Source organism: Epinephelus lanceolatus, chromosome 18 (genome assembly GCF_041903045.1).
Source record: "Epinephelus lanceolatus isolate andai-2023 chromosome 18, ASM4190304v1, whole genome shotgun sequence".
In the NCBI taxonomy this organism is placed as follows: Eukaryota; Metazoa; Chordata; class Actinopteri; order Perciformes; family Serranidae; genus Epinephelus; species Epinephelus lanceolatus.
In genome coordinates, this window is record NC_135751.1 from 43427501 (window position 1) to 43442500 (window position 15000).

At 46.3% G+C, this 15000-nt stretch overlaps 1 protein-coding gene across 1 annotated transcript in view; it reads right to left on the reverse strand.

The window, feature by feature from the left end:
• itga2b (integrin, alpha 2b) overlaps window positions 1-15000 on the reverse strand; it is a 23174-nt gene that overhangs the window by 6637 nt on the left and 1537 nt on the right. Inside the window, exons 4-22 of the mRNA XM_033644591.2 lie at window positions 12710-12875; window positions 12548-12597; window positions 12397-12442; window positions 11895-12014; window positions 11424-11468; window positions 11280-11323; window positions 10541-10606; window positions 10226-10278; window positions 10069-10141; window positions 9329-9464; window positions 9062-9247; window positions 8691-8736; window positions 8275-8376; window positions 7280-7335; window positions 7033-7184; window positions 6829-6942; window positions 6645-6712; window positions 273-408; window positions 21-113 (exon numbers count right to left, since the gene is read on the reverse strand). Of these exons, the coding sequence (XP_033500482.2) occupies window positions 21-113; window positions 273-408; window positions 6645-6712; window positions 6829-6942; window positions 7033-7184; window positions 7280-7335; window positions 8275-8376; window positions 8691-8736; window positions 9062-9247; window positions 9329-9464; window positions 10069-10141; window positions 10226-10278; window positions 10541-10606; window positions 11280-11323; window positions 11424-11468; window positions 11895-12014; window positions 12397-12442; window positions 12548-12597; window positions 12710-12875 (1752 nt within the window). The remainder of the gene's footprint in view (window positions 1-20; window positions 114-272; window positions 409-6644; window positions 6713-6828; window positions 6943-7032; window positions 7185-7279; window positions 7336-8274; window positions 8377-8690; window positions 8737-9061; window positions 9248-9328; window positions 9465-10068; window positions 10142-10225; window positions 10279-10540; window positions 10607-11279; window positions 11324-11423; window positions 11469-11894; window positions 12015-12396; window positions 12443-12547; window positions 12598-12709; window positions 12876-15000) is intronic.

Here is a 15000-nt window from a genome sequence, read left to right on the forward strand (position 1 = left end):
TGTGTGTGTGTGTGTGTTACAGTGTGTCCTTGTCTCATGGGGTTTCCGAGGTCACAGGTCACGATGACGGTCTGATTCTGTTTCCTCTGAACACACACCAGTCTGTTCTCACCCTGCAACACACAACACCCACCGAACATCATCATCCTCAGTCTGTTTGTGTCAGTGTGTATCTGTGTGTGTATTACTGTGTGTATCTGTGTGTGTATTACTGTGTGTATCTGTGTGAGTATTACTGTGTGTATCTGTGTGTGTATTACTGTGTGTGTCACCTGACTGCTCTGGAAGTGTGTGTGTTCAGGGATTAGGACCACCAGCTCAGTTTCGTACGCTCCCTCACCATCGTTCTGTGCTGACACCGACAATAACACCGACTGATCCTCACCGACCCACACCCTGTCTGACACACTGACACACACACACACACATTCACACACACACACACAGTATCACACACACACACACACACACACACACACACACACACACACACACATATTAAACAGCTAAAACTGCAGTCAAATTACAAACAACGAAAAAAACACAAACTGACAACAAGTGGTAAATACTGTGTTCTAACCTGCTGTACTGTACAGGTCATGTGTACTCAGGTACAGGTCATGTGTACTCAGGTACAGGTCATGTGTACTCAGGTACAGGTGATGTGTACTCAGGTACAGGTGATGTGTACTCAGGTACAGGTCATGTGTACTCAGGTACAGGTCATGTGTACTCAGGTACAGGTCATGTGTACTCAGGTACAGGTGATGTGTACTCAGGTACAGGTGATGTGTACTCAGCTACAGTTGATGTGTACTCAGGTACAGGTCATGTGTACTCAGGTACAGTTGATGTGTACTCAGGTACAGGTGATGTGTACTCAGGTACAGGTGATGTGTACTCAGGTACAGGTCATGTGTACTCAGGTACAGTTGATGTGTACTCAGGTACAGGTGATGTGTACTCAGGTACAGGTGATGTGTACTCAGGTACAGGTCATGTGTACTCAGGTACAGGTCATGTGTACTCAGGTACAGGTCATGTGTACTCAGGTACAGTTGATGTGTACTCAGGTACAGGTCATGTGTACTCAGGTACAGGTCATGTGTACTCAGGTACAGGTCATGTGTACTCAGGTACAGGTCATGTGTACTCAGGTACAGTTGATGTGTACTCAGGTACAGGTCATGTGTACTCAGGTACAGGTCCTGTGTACTCAGCTACAGGTGATGTGTACTCAGGTACAGGTGATGTGTACTCAGGTACAGGTGATGTGTACTCAGGTACAGTTGATGTGTACTCAGGTACAGGTCATGTGTACTCAGGTACAGGTGATGTGTACTCAGGTACAGGTCATGTGTACTCAGGTACAGGTGATGTGTACTCAGGTACAGGTCATGTGTACTCAGGTACAGTTGATGTGTACTCAGCTACAGGTCATGTGTACTCAGGTACAGGTGATGTGTACTCAGGTACAGGTCATGTGTACTCAGGTACAGTTGATGTGTACTCAGGTACAGGTGATGTGTACTCAGCTACAGGTCATGTGTACTCAGGTACAGGTGATGTGTACTCAGGTACAGGTCATGTGTACTCAGGTACAGTTGATGTGTACTCAGCTACAGGTCATGTGTACTCAGGTACAGTTGATGTGTACTCAGGTACAGGTCATGTGTACTCAGGTACAGGTCATGTGTACTCAGGTACAGTTGATGTGTACTCAGGTACAGGTGATGTGTACTCAGCTACAGGTGATGTGTACTCAGGTACAGGTCATGTGTACTCAGGTACAGGTCATGTGTACTCAGGTACAGTTGATGTATACTCAGGTACAGGTCCTGTGTACTCAGCTACAGGTCATGTGTACTCAGGTACAGGTCATGTGTACTCAGGTACAGGTCATGTGTACTCAGGTACAGGTCATGTGTACTCAGGTACAGTTGATGTGTACTCAGCTACAGGTCATGTGTACTCAGGTACAGTTGATGTGTACTCAGGTACAGGTCATGTGTACTCAGGTACAGTTGATGTGTACTCAGGTACAGTTGATGTGTACTCAGGTACAGGTCATGTGTACTCAGGTACAGGTCATGTGTACTCAGCTACAGGTGATGTGTACTCAGGTACAGTTGATGTGTACTCAGCTACAGTTGATGTGTACTCAGGTACAGGTGATATGTACTTAGGTACAGGTGATGTGTACTCAGGTACAGGTCATGTGTACTCAGGTACAGGTCCTGTGTACTCAGCTACAGGTCATGTGTACTCAGGTACAGTTGATGTGTACTCAGGTACAGTTGATGTGTACACAGGTACAGGTGATGTGTACTCAGGTACAGGTCATGTGTACTCAGGTACAGGTCATGTGTACTCAGCTACAGGTCATGTGTACTCAGCTACAGGTCATGTGTACTCAGGTACAGGTGATGTGTACTCAGCTACAGGTGATGTGTACTCAGGTACAGGTCATGTGTACTCAGGTACAGGTCATGTGTACTCAGCTACAGGTCATGTGTACTCAGCTACAGGTGATGTGTACTCAGGTACAGGTGATGTGTACTCAGGTACAGGTCATGTGTACTCAGCTACAGTTGATGTGTACTCAGGTACAGGTGATATGTACTTAGGTACAGGTGATGTGTACTCAGCTACAGGTGATGTGTACTCAGGTACAGGTCATGTGTACTCAGCTACAGGTCATGTGTACTCAGCTACAGGTCATGTGTACTCAGGTACAGGTCATGTGTACTCAGGTACAGGTGATGTGTACTCAGCTACAGGTCATGTGTACTCAGGTACAGGTGATGTGTACTCAGCTACAGGTCCTGTGTACTCAGCTACAGGTCATGTGTACTCAGGTACAGTTGATGTGTACTCAGGTACAGTTGATGTGTACACAGGTACAGGTGATGTGTACTCAGGTACAGGTCATGTGTACTCAGGTACAGGTCATGTGTACTCAGCTACAGGTCATGTGTACTCAGCTACAGGTCATGTGTACTCAGGTACAGGTGATGTGTACTCAGGTACAGGTGATGTGTACTCAGATACAGGTGATGTGTACTCAGCTACAGGTGATGTGTACTCAGGTACAGTTGATGTGTACTCAGCTACAGGTCATGTGTACTCAGGTACAGGTCATGTGTACTCAGGTACAGGTCATGTGTACTCAGGTACAGGTCATGTGTACTCAGCTACAGGTGATGTGTACTCAGGTACAGGTCATGTGTACTCAGGTACAGGTGATGTGTACTCAGCTACAGGTCATGTGTACTCAGCTACAGGTGATGTGTACTCAGGTACAGGTCATGTGTACTCAGGTACAGGTCATGTGTACTCAGCTACAGGTGATGTGTACTCAGGTACAGGTCATGTGTACTCAGCTACAGGTCATGTGTACTCAGCTACAGGTGATGTGTACTCAGGTACAGGTCATGTGTACTCAGGTACAGGTCATGTGTACTCAGCTACAGGTCATGTGTACTCAGGTACAGGTCATGTGTACTCAGGTACAGGTCATGTGTACTCAGCTACAGGTCATGTGTACTCAGCTACAGGTGATGTGTACTCAGGTACAGGTGATGTGTACTCAGCTACAGGTGATGTGTACTCAGCTACAGGTCATGTGTACTCAGGTACAGTTGATGTGTACTCAGCTACAGGTCATGTGTACTCAGCTACAGGTGATGTGTACTCAGGTACAGGTGATGTGTACTCAGCTACAGTTGATGTGTACTCAGCTACAGGTCATGTGTACTCAGGTACAGTTGATGTGTACTCAGCTACAGGTGATGTGTACTCAGCTACAGGTGATGTGTACTCAGGTACAGGTGATGTGTACTCAGCTACAGTTGATGTGTACTCAGGTACAGTTGATGTGTACTCAGCTACAGGTCATGTGTACTCAGCTACAGGTGATGTGTACTCAGGTACAGTTGATGTGTACTCAGCTACAGGTCATGTGTACTCAGGTACAGGTGATGTGTACTCAGCTACAGTTGATGTGTACTCAGCTACAGGTGATGTGTACTCAACTACAGTTGATGTGTACTCAGGTACAGGTCATGTGTACTCAGGTACAGGTCATGTGTACTCAGCTACAGTTGATGTGTACTCAGCTACAGGTCATGTGTACTCAGGTACAGTTGATGTGTACTCAGCTACAGGTGATGTGTACTCAGCTACAGGTGATGTGTACTCAGGTACAGGTGATGTGTACTCAGCTACAGTTGATGTGTACTCAGCTACAGGTCATGTGTACTCAGGTACAGTTGATGTGTACTCAGCTACAGGTGATGTATACTCAGCTACAGGTCATGTGTACTCAGGTACAGTTGATGTGTACTCAGCTACAGGTGATGTGTACTCAGGTACAGGTGATGTGTACTCAGCTACAGTTGATGTGTACTCAGCTACAGGTCATGTGTACTCAGCTACAGGTCATGTGTACTCAGCTACAGGTGATGTGTACTCAGCTACAGGTGATGTGTACTCAGGTACAGGTGATGTGTACTCAGGTACAGGTGATGTGTACTCAGCTACAGTTGATGTGTACTCAGCTACAGGTGATGTGTACTCAGGTACAGGTGATGTGTACTCAGCTACAGGTGATGTGTACTCAGCTACAGGTCATGTGTACTCAGCTACAGGTGATGTGTACTCAGCTACAGGTGATGTGTACTCAGGTACAGGTGATGTGTACTCAGCTACAGTTGATGTGTACTCAGCTACAGGTGATGTGTACTCAGGTACAGGTGATGTGTACTCAGCTACAGGTGATGTGTACTCAGCTACAGGTCATGTGTACTCAGCTACAGGTCATGTGTACTCAGGTACAGGTGATGTGTACTCAGGTACAGGTGATGTGTACTCAGCTACAGTTGATGTGTACTCAGCTACAGGTGATGTGTACTCAGGTACAGGTGATGTGTACTCAGCTACAGGTGATGTGTACTCAGCTACAGGTCATGTGTACTCAGCTACAGGTGATGTGTACTCAGCTACAGGTGATGTGTACTCAGGTACAGGTGATGTGTACTCAGCTACAATTGATGTGTACTCAGCTACAGGTCATGTGTACTCAGGTACAGTTGATGTGTACTCAGCTACAGTTGATGTGTACTCAGCTACAGGTCATGTGTACTCAGGTACAGTTGATGTGTACTCAGCTACAGGTGATGTGTACTCAGCTACAGGTGATGTGTACTCAGGTACAGGTGATGTGTACTCAGCTACAGTTGATGTGTACTCAGGTACAGTTGATGTGTACTCAGGTACAGGTCATGTGTACTCAGGTACAGGTGATGTGTACTCAGCTACAGTTGATGTGTACTCAGGTACAGTTGATGTGTACTCAGCTACAGGTCATGTGTACTCAGCTACAGGTCATGTGTACTCAGCTACAGTTGATGTGTACTCAGGTACAGTTGATGTGTACTCAGCTACAGGTCATGTGTACTCAGGTACAGTTGATGTGTACTCAGCTACAGGTCATGTGTACTCAGGTACAGTTGATGTGTACTCAGGTACAGGTGATGTGTACTCAGCTACAGGTCATGTGTACTCAGCTACAGGTCATGTGTACTCAGGTACAGGTGATGTGTACTCAGCTACAGGTCATGTGTACTCAGCTACAGGTCATGTGTACTCAGGTACAGGTGATGTGTACTCAGCTACAGGTCATGTGTACTCAGCTACAGGTGATGTGTACTCAGGTACAGGTCATGTGTACTCAGGTACAGGTCATGTGTACTCAGCTACAGGTCATGTGTACTCAGGTACAGGTCATGTGTACTCAGGTACAGGTCATGTGTACTCAGCTACAGGTGATGTGTACTCAGGTACAGGTCATGTGTACTCAGGTACAGGTGATGTGTACTCAGCTACAGGTCATGTGTACTCAGCTACAGGTGATGTGTACTCAGGTACAGGTCATGTGTACTCAGGTACAGGTCATGTGTACTCAGCTACAGGTGATGTGTACTCAGGTACAGGTCATGTGTACTCAGCTACAGGTCATGTGTACTCAGCTACAGGTGATGTGTACTCAGGTACAGGTCATGTGTACTCAGGTACAGGTCATGTGTACTCAGCTACAGGTCATGTGTACTCAGGTACAGGTCATGTGTACTCAGGTACAGGTGATGTGTACTCAGCTACAGGTCATGTGTACTCAGGTACAGGTCATGTGTACTCAGGTACAGGTCATGTGTACTCAGGTACAGGTCATGTGTACTCAGCTACAGGTCATGTGTACTCAGCTACAGGTCATGTGTACTCAGCTACAGGTCATGTGTACTCAGGTACAGGTCATGTGTACTCAGGTACAGGTCATGTGTACTCAGCTACAGGTCATGTGTACTCAGCTACAGGTCATGTGTACTCAGCTACAGGTCATGTGTACTCAGGTATAGGTGTTATATGTAGTTTGTTCTGACCTCAGCTGTTCTCAGACATGATCTGAATCAGTTACTTATATAAAAGACAGAAACTCTGTTCTCTTTTGGTGTAATCTTCTCCTCCTCAGATGGTTCTCCCTGACTCTCATGTCGTCTCCTCTGATGTCACTTCCTCTTCCTGCTCCTCTCTGACTGAACTCTGTTGTTGTCGATAAAGGTTATTGATGAGGTGTGTTGCTAACTCACGGTTTGGCGTTCAGCTTCAGGTCAGGAACACAGACGTTATCATCTCCACAGTTCAGGATTATCCTGGTCTGCGCGCACACACACACACACACACACACACACACACACACAGAGTTGGGATCAAACCACCGACGCATGCAGCACGTCACAGACTTGAGTCATAGGTGTAGATGTACAGACTCACCTGTGCAGCAGCGTATGTTTGTCCGTGCAGCAGAGCATTCTGGGTAGTGTTGAGGAGGCTGATGTTCACAGTGATGAAGATCGGACTCAACTTATCCCGAACTTCCTCTTCAGACTGCACACACACACACACACACACACACACACACACGTCAGTACGTCTGTGTTTCTTCTTGTTGTGTTTTTATTTTTAACCGTCACTCACCCTCAGGTAGGCAGTCCGATTGACGCAGGCCATGCCCACCTCTCTCTGAACCCTCAGCTTTATTGTCTCCTGCGGCTGATTGGTCGACAGCAGCAGAGTCCGTCTTGCCATTGGCTGTTTCATCCTGTCCAGCTGTAGCTCCACCCCCAGAGCTGCCTCAGCCAATCAGCAGGCAAACAGAAGAACAGGCTGAGTACACGTTAGACTCTATGTCGATGTTCACAAACGTACAGACGGCGTTGTTTACCTGTTTCCTCTGGGATTCTGTGTCCAGACACGTAGACGCACGTCTGGACGACGAAACTGGAGACGGAAAAATATTTTTATTTGTTTATATTTTACAAGCTCAACATTTGACGCAACACTGACGACACCAAATTTTATTGTCATGGTTCATCCAGGAGATGTTAGCGTGAACCTTTCCAGTGACTCTGGCGTTCTCTCAAGGACTCTGGATCTACTGTAAGGACTGCACTAAATCCCATCAGGTACCACAACAGCTTTTCAAGGACCCTGAAAATCCAAGAGAGACTCCAGGAACCTGTGTCATCAGGTTAAAACTGCTGTCGACCAATATCAGGAATCTTCAAAGAGATCGAGAGTGCTCTGAAGAGCCACTAGATCCTGGAACTCTTTCAAGGATTCCTTGAATCATATTAAAAGAGGATTTTATGGGATCCTGGAACAACATAAAGGAACTAATGAATCTTTTTCAGTAAATCAGGATCACTGTTAAGAAACCCCAAACCCTCTTAAGGACCCTGACAGGAACACTGTAATGAATCTAAGGAGTCTTAAGAGGATCCCGTTATGCCTTCAATGAACAAAACAACACCAGGATCTTTAGGATAGCTCTTTACAAATCTCCTGGAAGTCCTCAGAGGTTCCAGGAACCTTCTCAGGGATCAACAATCCTTCTGAACCACCTGAGAACATCAGGAAATTCTTTACAAAACCACAGAGCTAAGCAGAACCCAGAACACTGAGAGTACCCAACAGGTCCTTCAGACACCACAGGAATCCTCCACAGAGCAAACCCTCAACGTGTCTGTCAGGTCTGAGATTAAAGTTCTACACACATTTAACGAGTATTGATTATTGATCCATGACTTAGATATCAGCTCAGCTCAGTTCTGTCAGAAAACATCAAAACATTCTGTTAAAGACAATGTCAAATAAAAAGTTAGTTCAAGTTTGTTCAGTTTGTAGTTTGTCAGATAATTATCAGAATGATTCACGTACCAGGACACAAGTGAGTTTCCTTTCTGGCACAGTTTGACGTCTGGATTCAGGAAGTCCGGCAGCAGAGAGACGGAAACTGTGGAGCGGATCACGGCCCGGGATCTGAACACAAACATGTAGCTTCAGGATCTTTACTGGTCACAACAGATAGAGTAAGACTGAATCAGACTGGTTCAGACAGGTACAGACCAGTTCAGAATGTACAGACTGGTACAGACTGGTACAGACCATTTCAGACCGTGTAGACTGGTTCAGACTGGATCAGACTGATTCAGAATGGATCAGACTAGATCAGACTGGTACAGATTGGTTCAGACGGGATCAGACTGGTTCAGACTGGGACTTGTTCAGACTTGTCACAGCTGACGGATCAGTGATCAATGACCATGTGAGATCTGAAGGACGGCGTCTCGTACCTGTAAACAAAAGCTCGGTCTGCAGCCCACGCTCCAACCAGCAGGTCTACAAACACAGACAGGAAGTGTCATTGATTACTGATTATTGATTAGTGCCTTTGAAATGGAAAGAACTCTTTAAAGACATCGTTGGACCGTCTGAAGGACATCGAAGGTTCGATGGTCTTTAATGAGGTTCTAAACCCAATGTGACGCCCTCACATGGTCCTGTTGTATTTAAACCTGCTCTCCATGTTTTAATTGTGTCACGTCACTGTCACAGTTCGATCAGCTGATGTTTTTACATGTGCTTCATCAATACATCTGATCGGATCATTGATTGATCTGATTGGTTATTGATCTGAACCAATGCAAAACTTCTGAACAGATACCTGGGTATCCATTCCCGTCCACATCCGTTCCGCCCCTCAGAGAAAACCCAAAAGCCGTCCTGCTGCTGGGCGACTGGCTGTCGATCACCTGGGAGGGCGTGGCTGACAGACCGTTACTGTTGCCAAGGTAGATAAACACCTGGCCCTGCCCACCGTCACCTGACCAGGGAGCTCCGACAGCAACATCTGCAGAGACACAGAGAGACACGTTTATCACTGACTCCAGAGTTCATTGAGTTTTTACTCAGCGTATGTTTAACTGGTTACCATGGTAACCATCCATGTCCAGGTCACCCAGCACAGTGAGGGCGGAGCCAAACCGCCCATACAGGGAGGAGCCAATCAGTGATTGGTCAGGCTGGGAGGAGAAGGAGGTGTGTCTTCTCTGCAGGTACAACAGCACCTGGAAAAGAGATGAAACCAGCATTACATGAAACTGGGACCAGTTAGATCTCTAGGGGAGTACCTTGATTTAATAAGAGTCTCCCACAGGTCATTTCACACAGGGAGCGCTCCTATTGGCTGTTCTACAGACACAGGTGAGCGTGCTCGTCCCTTCAGATGGTGACAGTCTGATTCAAACAGGAAGACGAATCAAACAGAGTCTGATAATAAATGTTTCAGAGGTAGAGATGCTAATTGTTTAGTCCTCTGCTAACAGGAGCTAAATGCTAACAGTTGTTCATGTAGCTAATGTTAGCTTGAGCCTCGAATCACAGCGTGTCCTCGCCTCATTCCGAGAGTGGCGGGGAGCGAGGGGGAGGGGGAGGGAGCGATGTAACAGCTGATTGTTGTCTGATCAGATATAACCAGATCGAGGTGACGAGGAGCTGAGGGGATGAGATCAGATGAAATAAACTAATCTTTGGAAACACTGAGTTACTGAGTGAAGCATGTAGATGTGGGCGTGGTCTCCCTGTGGGAGGGGCTTAGGGTCATGGTGACAGTGAAAAATAAACTGTTTCAGTTCATTATAAAGTTTGTTTGTCTTTGATCAGTGTTCATACCTGACCTCGCTCCTGCAGCTGCTCCATCACTCTGTCCATGAAGAGAGGAGCTCCAACCAACACGTCCTCCAAACTACACACACACACACACACACACACACACACATTAACACACTGGTCCCACTGGGAGGACGGTAAACTCAGTATATGTTCTCACCCGTCACTGTTGACATCAGCGACAGCCACACTGTGGCCAAAGTAGGACGCCACCTGCAGGAGACAGAACAACGTCACACTCAGTTTACACATCAGGACCAGTTCAGACCAGTTCAGAAGGGTTTAAATCTGTGATGACACCAGTTATTGAACTGGTCTGTAACGACCTGCCAGTTTAAAACCCTGTAACTGCAGACAGTGTCTCGTCTCCATGACAACCACTCTCTGTGTTTAGGTTCCATCTCCAAGCAGAGTGATGACATCACCATCAGACAACGCATTCCCACACTGATGACTGATGACATCAATCTCTCACCTGAGTTCCCTGCAAGGTGTAAGAAGCTCTCAGAGATCCGCTGCTTCTGCCATCATAGATCTTGACCTTTTAAAACACACAAACGGAGAACAGAGTCTGGTAGAACCCAAAGGAACAGAGCTCAGGACGGTAGAACCCAGAGGAACAGAGGTCAGGAGAGTAGAATCCGATAAAGACAACAGTAGAACCCAGAGGAACAGACATCAGGACGGTAGAACCCAGAGGAACAGAGGTCAGGATGGTAGAACCTGATAGAGACAACAGTAGAACCCAGAGGAACAGAGGTCAGGATGGTAGAACCCAGAGGAACAGAGGTCAGGACAGTAGAACCCGATAAAGACAACAGTAGAACCCAGAGGAACAGAGGTCAGGATGGTAGAACCCAATAAAGACAACAGTAGAACCCAAAGGAACAGAGGTCAGGACAGTAGAACCCGATAAAGACAACAGTAGAACCCAGAGGAACAGACATCAGGACGGTAGAACCCAGAGGAACAGAGGTCAGGATGGTAGAACCTGATAGAGACAACAGTAGAACCCAGAGGAACAGAGGTCAGGATGGTAGAACCCAGAGGAACAGAGGTCAGGACAGTAGAACCCGATAAAGACAACAGTAGAACCCAGAGGAACAGAGGTCAGGACGGTAGAACCCGATAAAGACAACAGCAGAACCCAGAGGAACAGAGGTCAGGACAGTAGAACCCGATAAAGACAACAGTAGAACCAGGTGAGATCTTACGGTTCCTAATGTGTTCCTGTCGTTTGGCGCTCCAACCAGATAATCTGAAAAACATTGATCAGTTATTGATCAGTGATTACTGATAACTGATGGACTGCAGTGATGTCATTGATTATATTGTGTATGACATCATCACACACTGACCTGGGGTGGAGTCTCCGGTCAGCTGACCTGTGGCCACAGAGTAACCTGACAAACGCACACATCAGATAAAGAGTCTCTGAGTTGTTTGGGGCCAAGAACAATAACTTCAGTTTTGTCTGAATTTAACATCAGGAAATTGCTGCTCATCCAAGTTTTTATGTTTTTAAGGCAGTTATGGAGTTTAGTTAATTGATTACTTTCTTCTGGCTTCATCGATAAATACAACTGAGTATCATCCGCATAACAATGGAAATTTATAGAGTGATTTCTAATGATGTTACCTAAAGGAAGCATATATAGAGTAAATAGGATTGGTCCGAGCACAGAACCTTGTGGAACTCCAAAACAAACTTTAGTACGTAAGGATGATTCAGATGCATTCCCAGTGAATCCTGGGTGATGTAGTACCTGCTGTCCCTACAAAGCTTAACACAGCACAGACCCACACACACATACACAGGCTCTACTCACCGCGGTAAAGGTCGTAACCTCCCCTCTCATCTGATTGGCTGATGCCAACTACGACAGGCATAGGATCGCTGCTCCGCCCACTGCTGATGATGTCACTGACAGCCACCGTGATGACCTGACCTGAAATCAACAAGGAGCTTGTCAGTAAAGACCAGAGAGACTCGGCCTGTGTCAGCAGGGGCCACATTAAAATAAATAACAAACCTAAAGTTTGGAGGAGATCAGTGAGCGCTGCCATCTTGTTTCTACTGATCACCTCTGTTAGTTAACGCCCTCTGTTAATGATTACTTATTAATTGATCACAGCAGTTCTGATCAGTTCACCATAAGAACGTCCCAAAAAAACCTGAAAGGAACCGGCTCAAGAACCCAAGCTGATCTGGTGGAGCAGGAGCATCAGCAGTGATGTCACATAATTAAAAGTGTGTGTGTGTGTGTGTGTGATGTAATAACTGATGTGGGCGTGGCCTATGACCAGTGACCAGCAGGTGTCTCCACTCACCCTGGAAAAAAAAACCTCCTGGAGCTCCGAGCACGAGACGCCCCTCCTACAACACACACACACACACACACACACACACACACACGGACAAGAACTAAACATCATTTTCAGTTAGCATTGACACAAGTGACTCCGCCCACCACCACCTCACCTTAGTGATGTCAGTGCTAAAGCCAACCTCACAGTAGCGCTGGTCGTGTCCTAGGCAACAGGAGAGACAGTGTAAATGATATGTGTGTGTGTGTGTCTGTGTGTGTGTGTGTGTGGGGTGTGTGTGCGTGTGTGTCTGTGCGTGTGTGTGAGTGTGATTCACTGTTGTTTATCCGTTTGTAGTCGGCGTCCATCATCCCTCCTCTGCAGGGGGAGAAGGGGGTGGAGCTTCTAGTCCTGTGGTCCAATAGGAGGCAATTCCCCACAGGTGTTTTCCCTGACTCCTCCCCTCGCCTCTGAGCAATCCAGTGAGAGAGCGGTGCACAAGCCTGACAGGTGAACACATTCACGCTCAGGTCATTACATCATCACTCTTCCTCCTGTGTTTCCTGTTTTCATTGTAAACAAACAATAAACACCCTGCCGCAGAGTCGGAGAGACCCCGCGTGACTCTCAGTTTGATGTCGTACAGACGGAGACTGATCAATTCATATTTTAGATATTTGTTGTAAAAATAGTGTTAGCCTTGTGCTCACAGTTACTTGTTTAAAGCAGAAGATAGTTCACATTTATACCAGCTAGCATACTAGCTAGTTAGCTAACGCTGTCTGCTAATCAGCTCCTTTATCGTGGATCATGAAAGGATATAGGAACATTTTAGGAGCACTGAGAGGAAACGTTCTGTGTTCAGATGATTAAACAGACGATGGATCATAGATGTTTGCTTCTGGCTGCAGCGTTAGCTCGCTGAAAAGTTTACACTCTTAACATGTTGATTGAAAACGTCTCCGTCTGTTGAAACTTTGACTCGGATTAGTGCTAAAATGATCTTCTACTAAATCTCATCTTCCTGCACATCGCTCTCGCTACATTAACTCTTCCACTGCCAACAACTTCAGCGAGGCTTTCATAGCTGCCCTTGATACATGCACTATTGAGTCCTCTCCTCCCCATCTCAGCACCGAAGAACTCACTTCCTTATTTAACATCACCTATTCCTCAATTCTGGACACCGTCACTCCCCTCAAACTTAAGAATGTCCCCTGCTAAGTGCGAGGAATTTTTTAACAATTTCTACCAGTAAAATTGATAACATCAGATCTAACATCCCCAGCCCCTCCCATAACCTTGCTGCCCCACTGGCCTGCTCATCTGGACTGGTCTGCTTCCAACCCATCACACTTTCCTTCATGACCAAGATTGTTTCCTCCAAGAAACCTACGATTTGCCCCCTTGACACTGTCCCCTCCAGGCTCCTGAAGCATCTGCATCCTCTCCATTGTCAATAGCTCATTGGCCACTGGTATTGTTCCAGCTTGCTTCAAGCAGGCAATGGTCCAACTCCTCCGGAAAAAACCCCCAACTTAGACCCCTCCATGCCCAGCAACTACAGACCTATCTTGAAACTTCCATTCCTCTCTAAGTTTCTGGAGAAGGTTATTCTCCATCAACTGCGGACCCACTTATGTCAAAATAATTCCGGAAAGGTTTCAGTCTGGGTTCAGGGCCGATCATAGCACAGAGTCTGCCCTGCTGAAAGTGCACAACGACCTGTTACTCTCTATTAATGCTGGAAACTATGCCATCCTGGTTCCTGGTTTTTGACCTCAGCGCCGCATTCAACACTGTGGATCACAACATCTTTATCAAACGCCTCCAGTTTGGTGTCGGCATCAGTGGCACTGCATTACACTGGTTCACTTCCTACCTCAAAAATACAAGTTTCTGAGTCAGCATGAGAAATCACTCCTCTTCCTCAGCCACTCTTTCCTGTGGGGTCCCCCAAGGCTCCATCTTAGGTCCTGTTCTCTTTTCATTGTACATGCTTCCTCTTAGCCAAATTATTAAAAAACATAACATCTCCTTCCACTCCTATGCTGAGGACACACAGCTGTATCTCCCGATCAAGCCTAACTACAAGTCCAGTGTTGCCAGTCTCATGAACTGCCTCGAGGACATGAAGAACTGGATGACACAGAATTTCCTCTAGCTGAATGAGGGCAAATCAGAAGTTGTCCTCTTTGGCCCCCCTGACTCCATAAGAGGGATATCTGATCAACTCGGTTGCCTCTCTATGTCAAACCCCATGTCAAAAATCTTGGTGTGATATTTTACTCTGCCTTAAAATTTGAGAAAGAAAGAAATACAGTAGTAAAAGCCAGCTTTTTCCAACTCTGCACCATTTCCAAAATCAAGCGTTTTCTCTCCTTCAAAGACCTGCAGACAGTCACCCACGCTCTCATCTCCTCCTGTTTAGACGACTGTAACTCTCTGTACACCGCTATCAATCAATCAATCAATCAATTTTATTTATAAAGCCCAATATCACAAATCACAATTTGCCTCACAGGGCTTTACAGCATATGACATCCCTCTGTCCTTATGACCCTCACAGGTGATCAGGAAAAACTCCCCAAAAAACCCTTTAACGGGGAAAAAAACGGTAGAAACCTC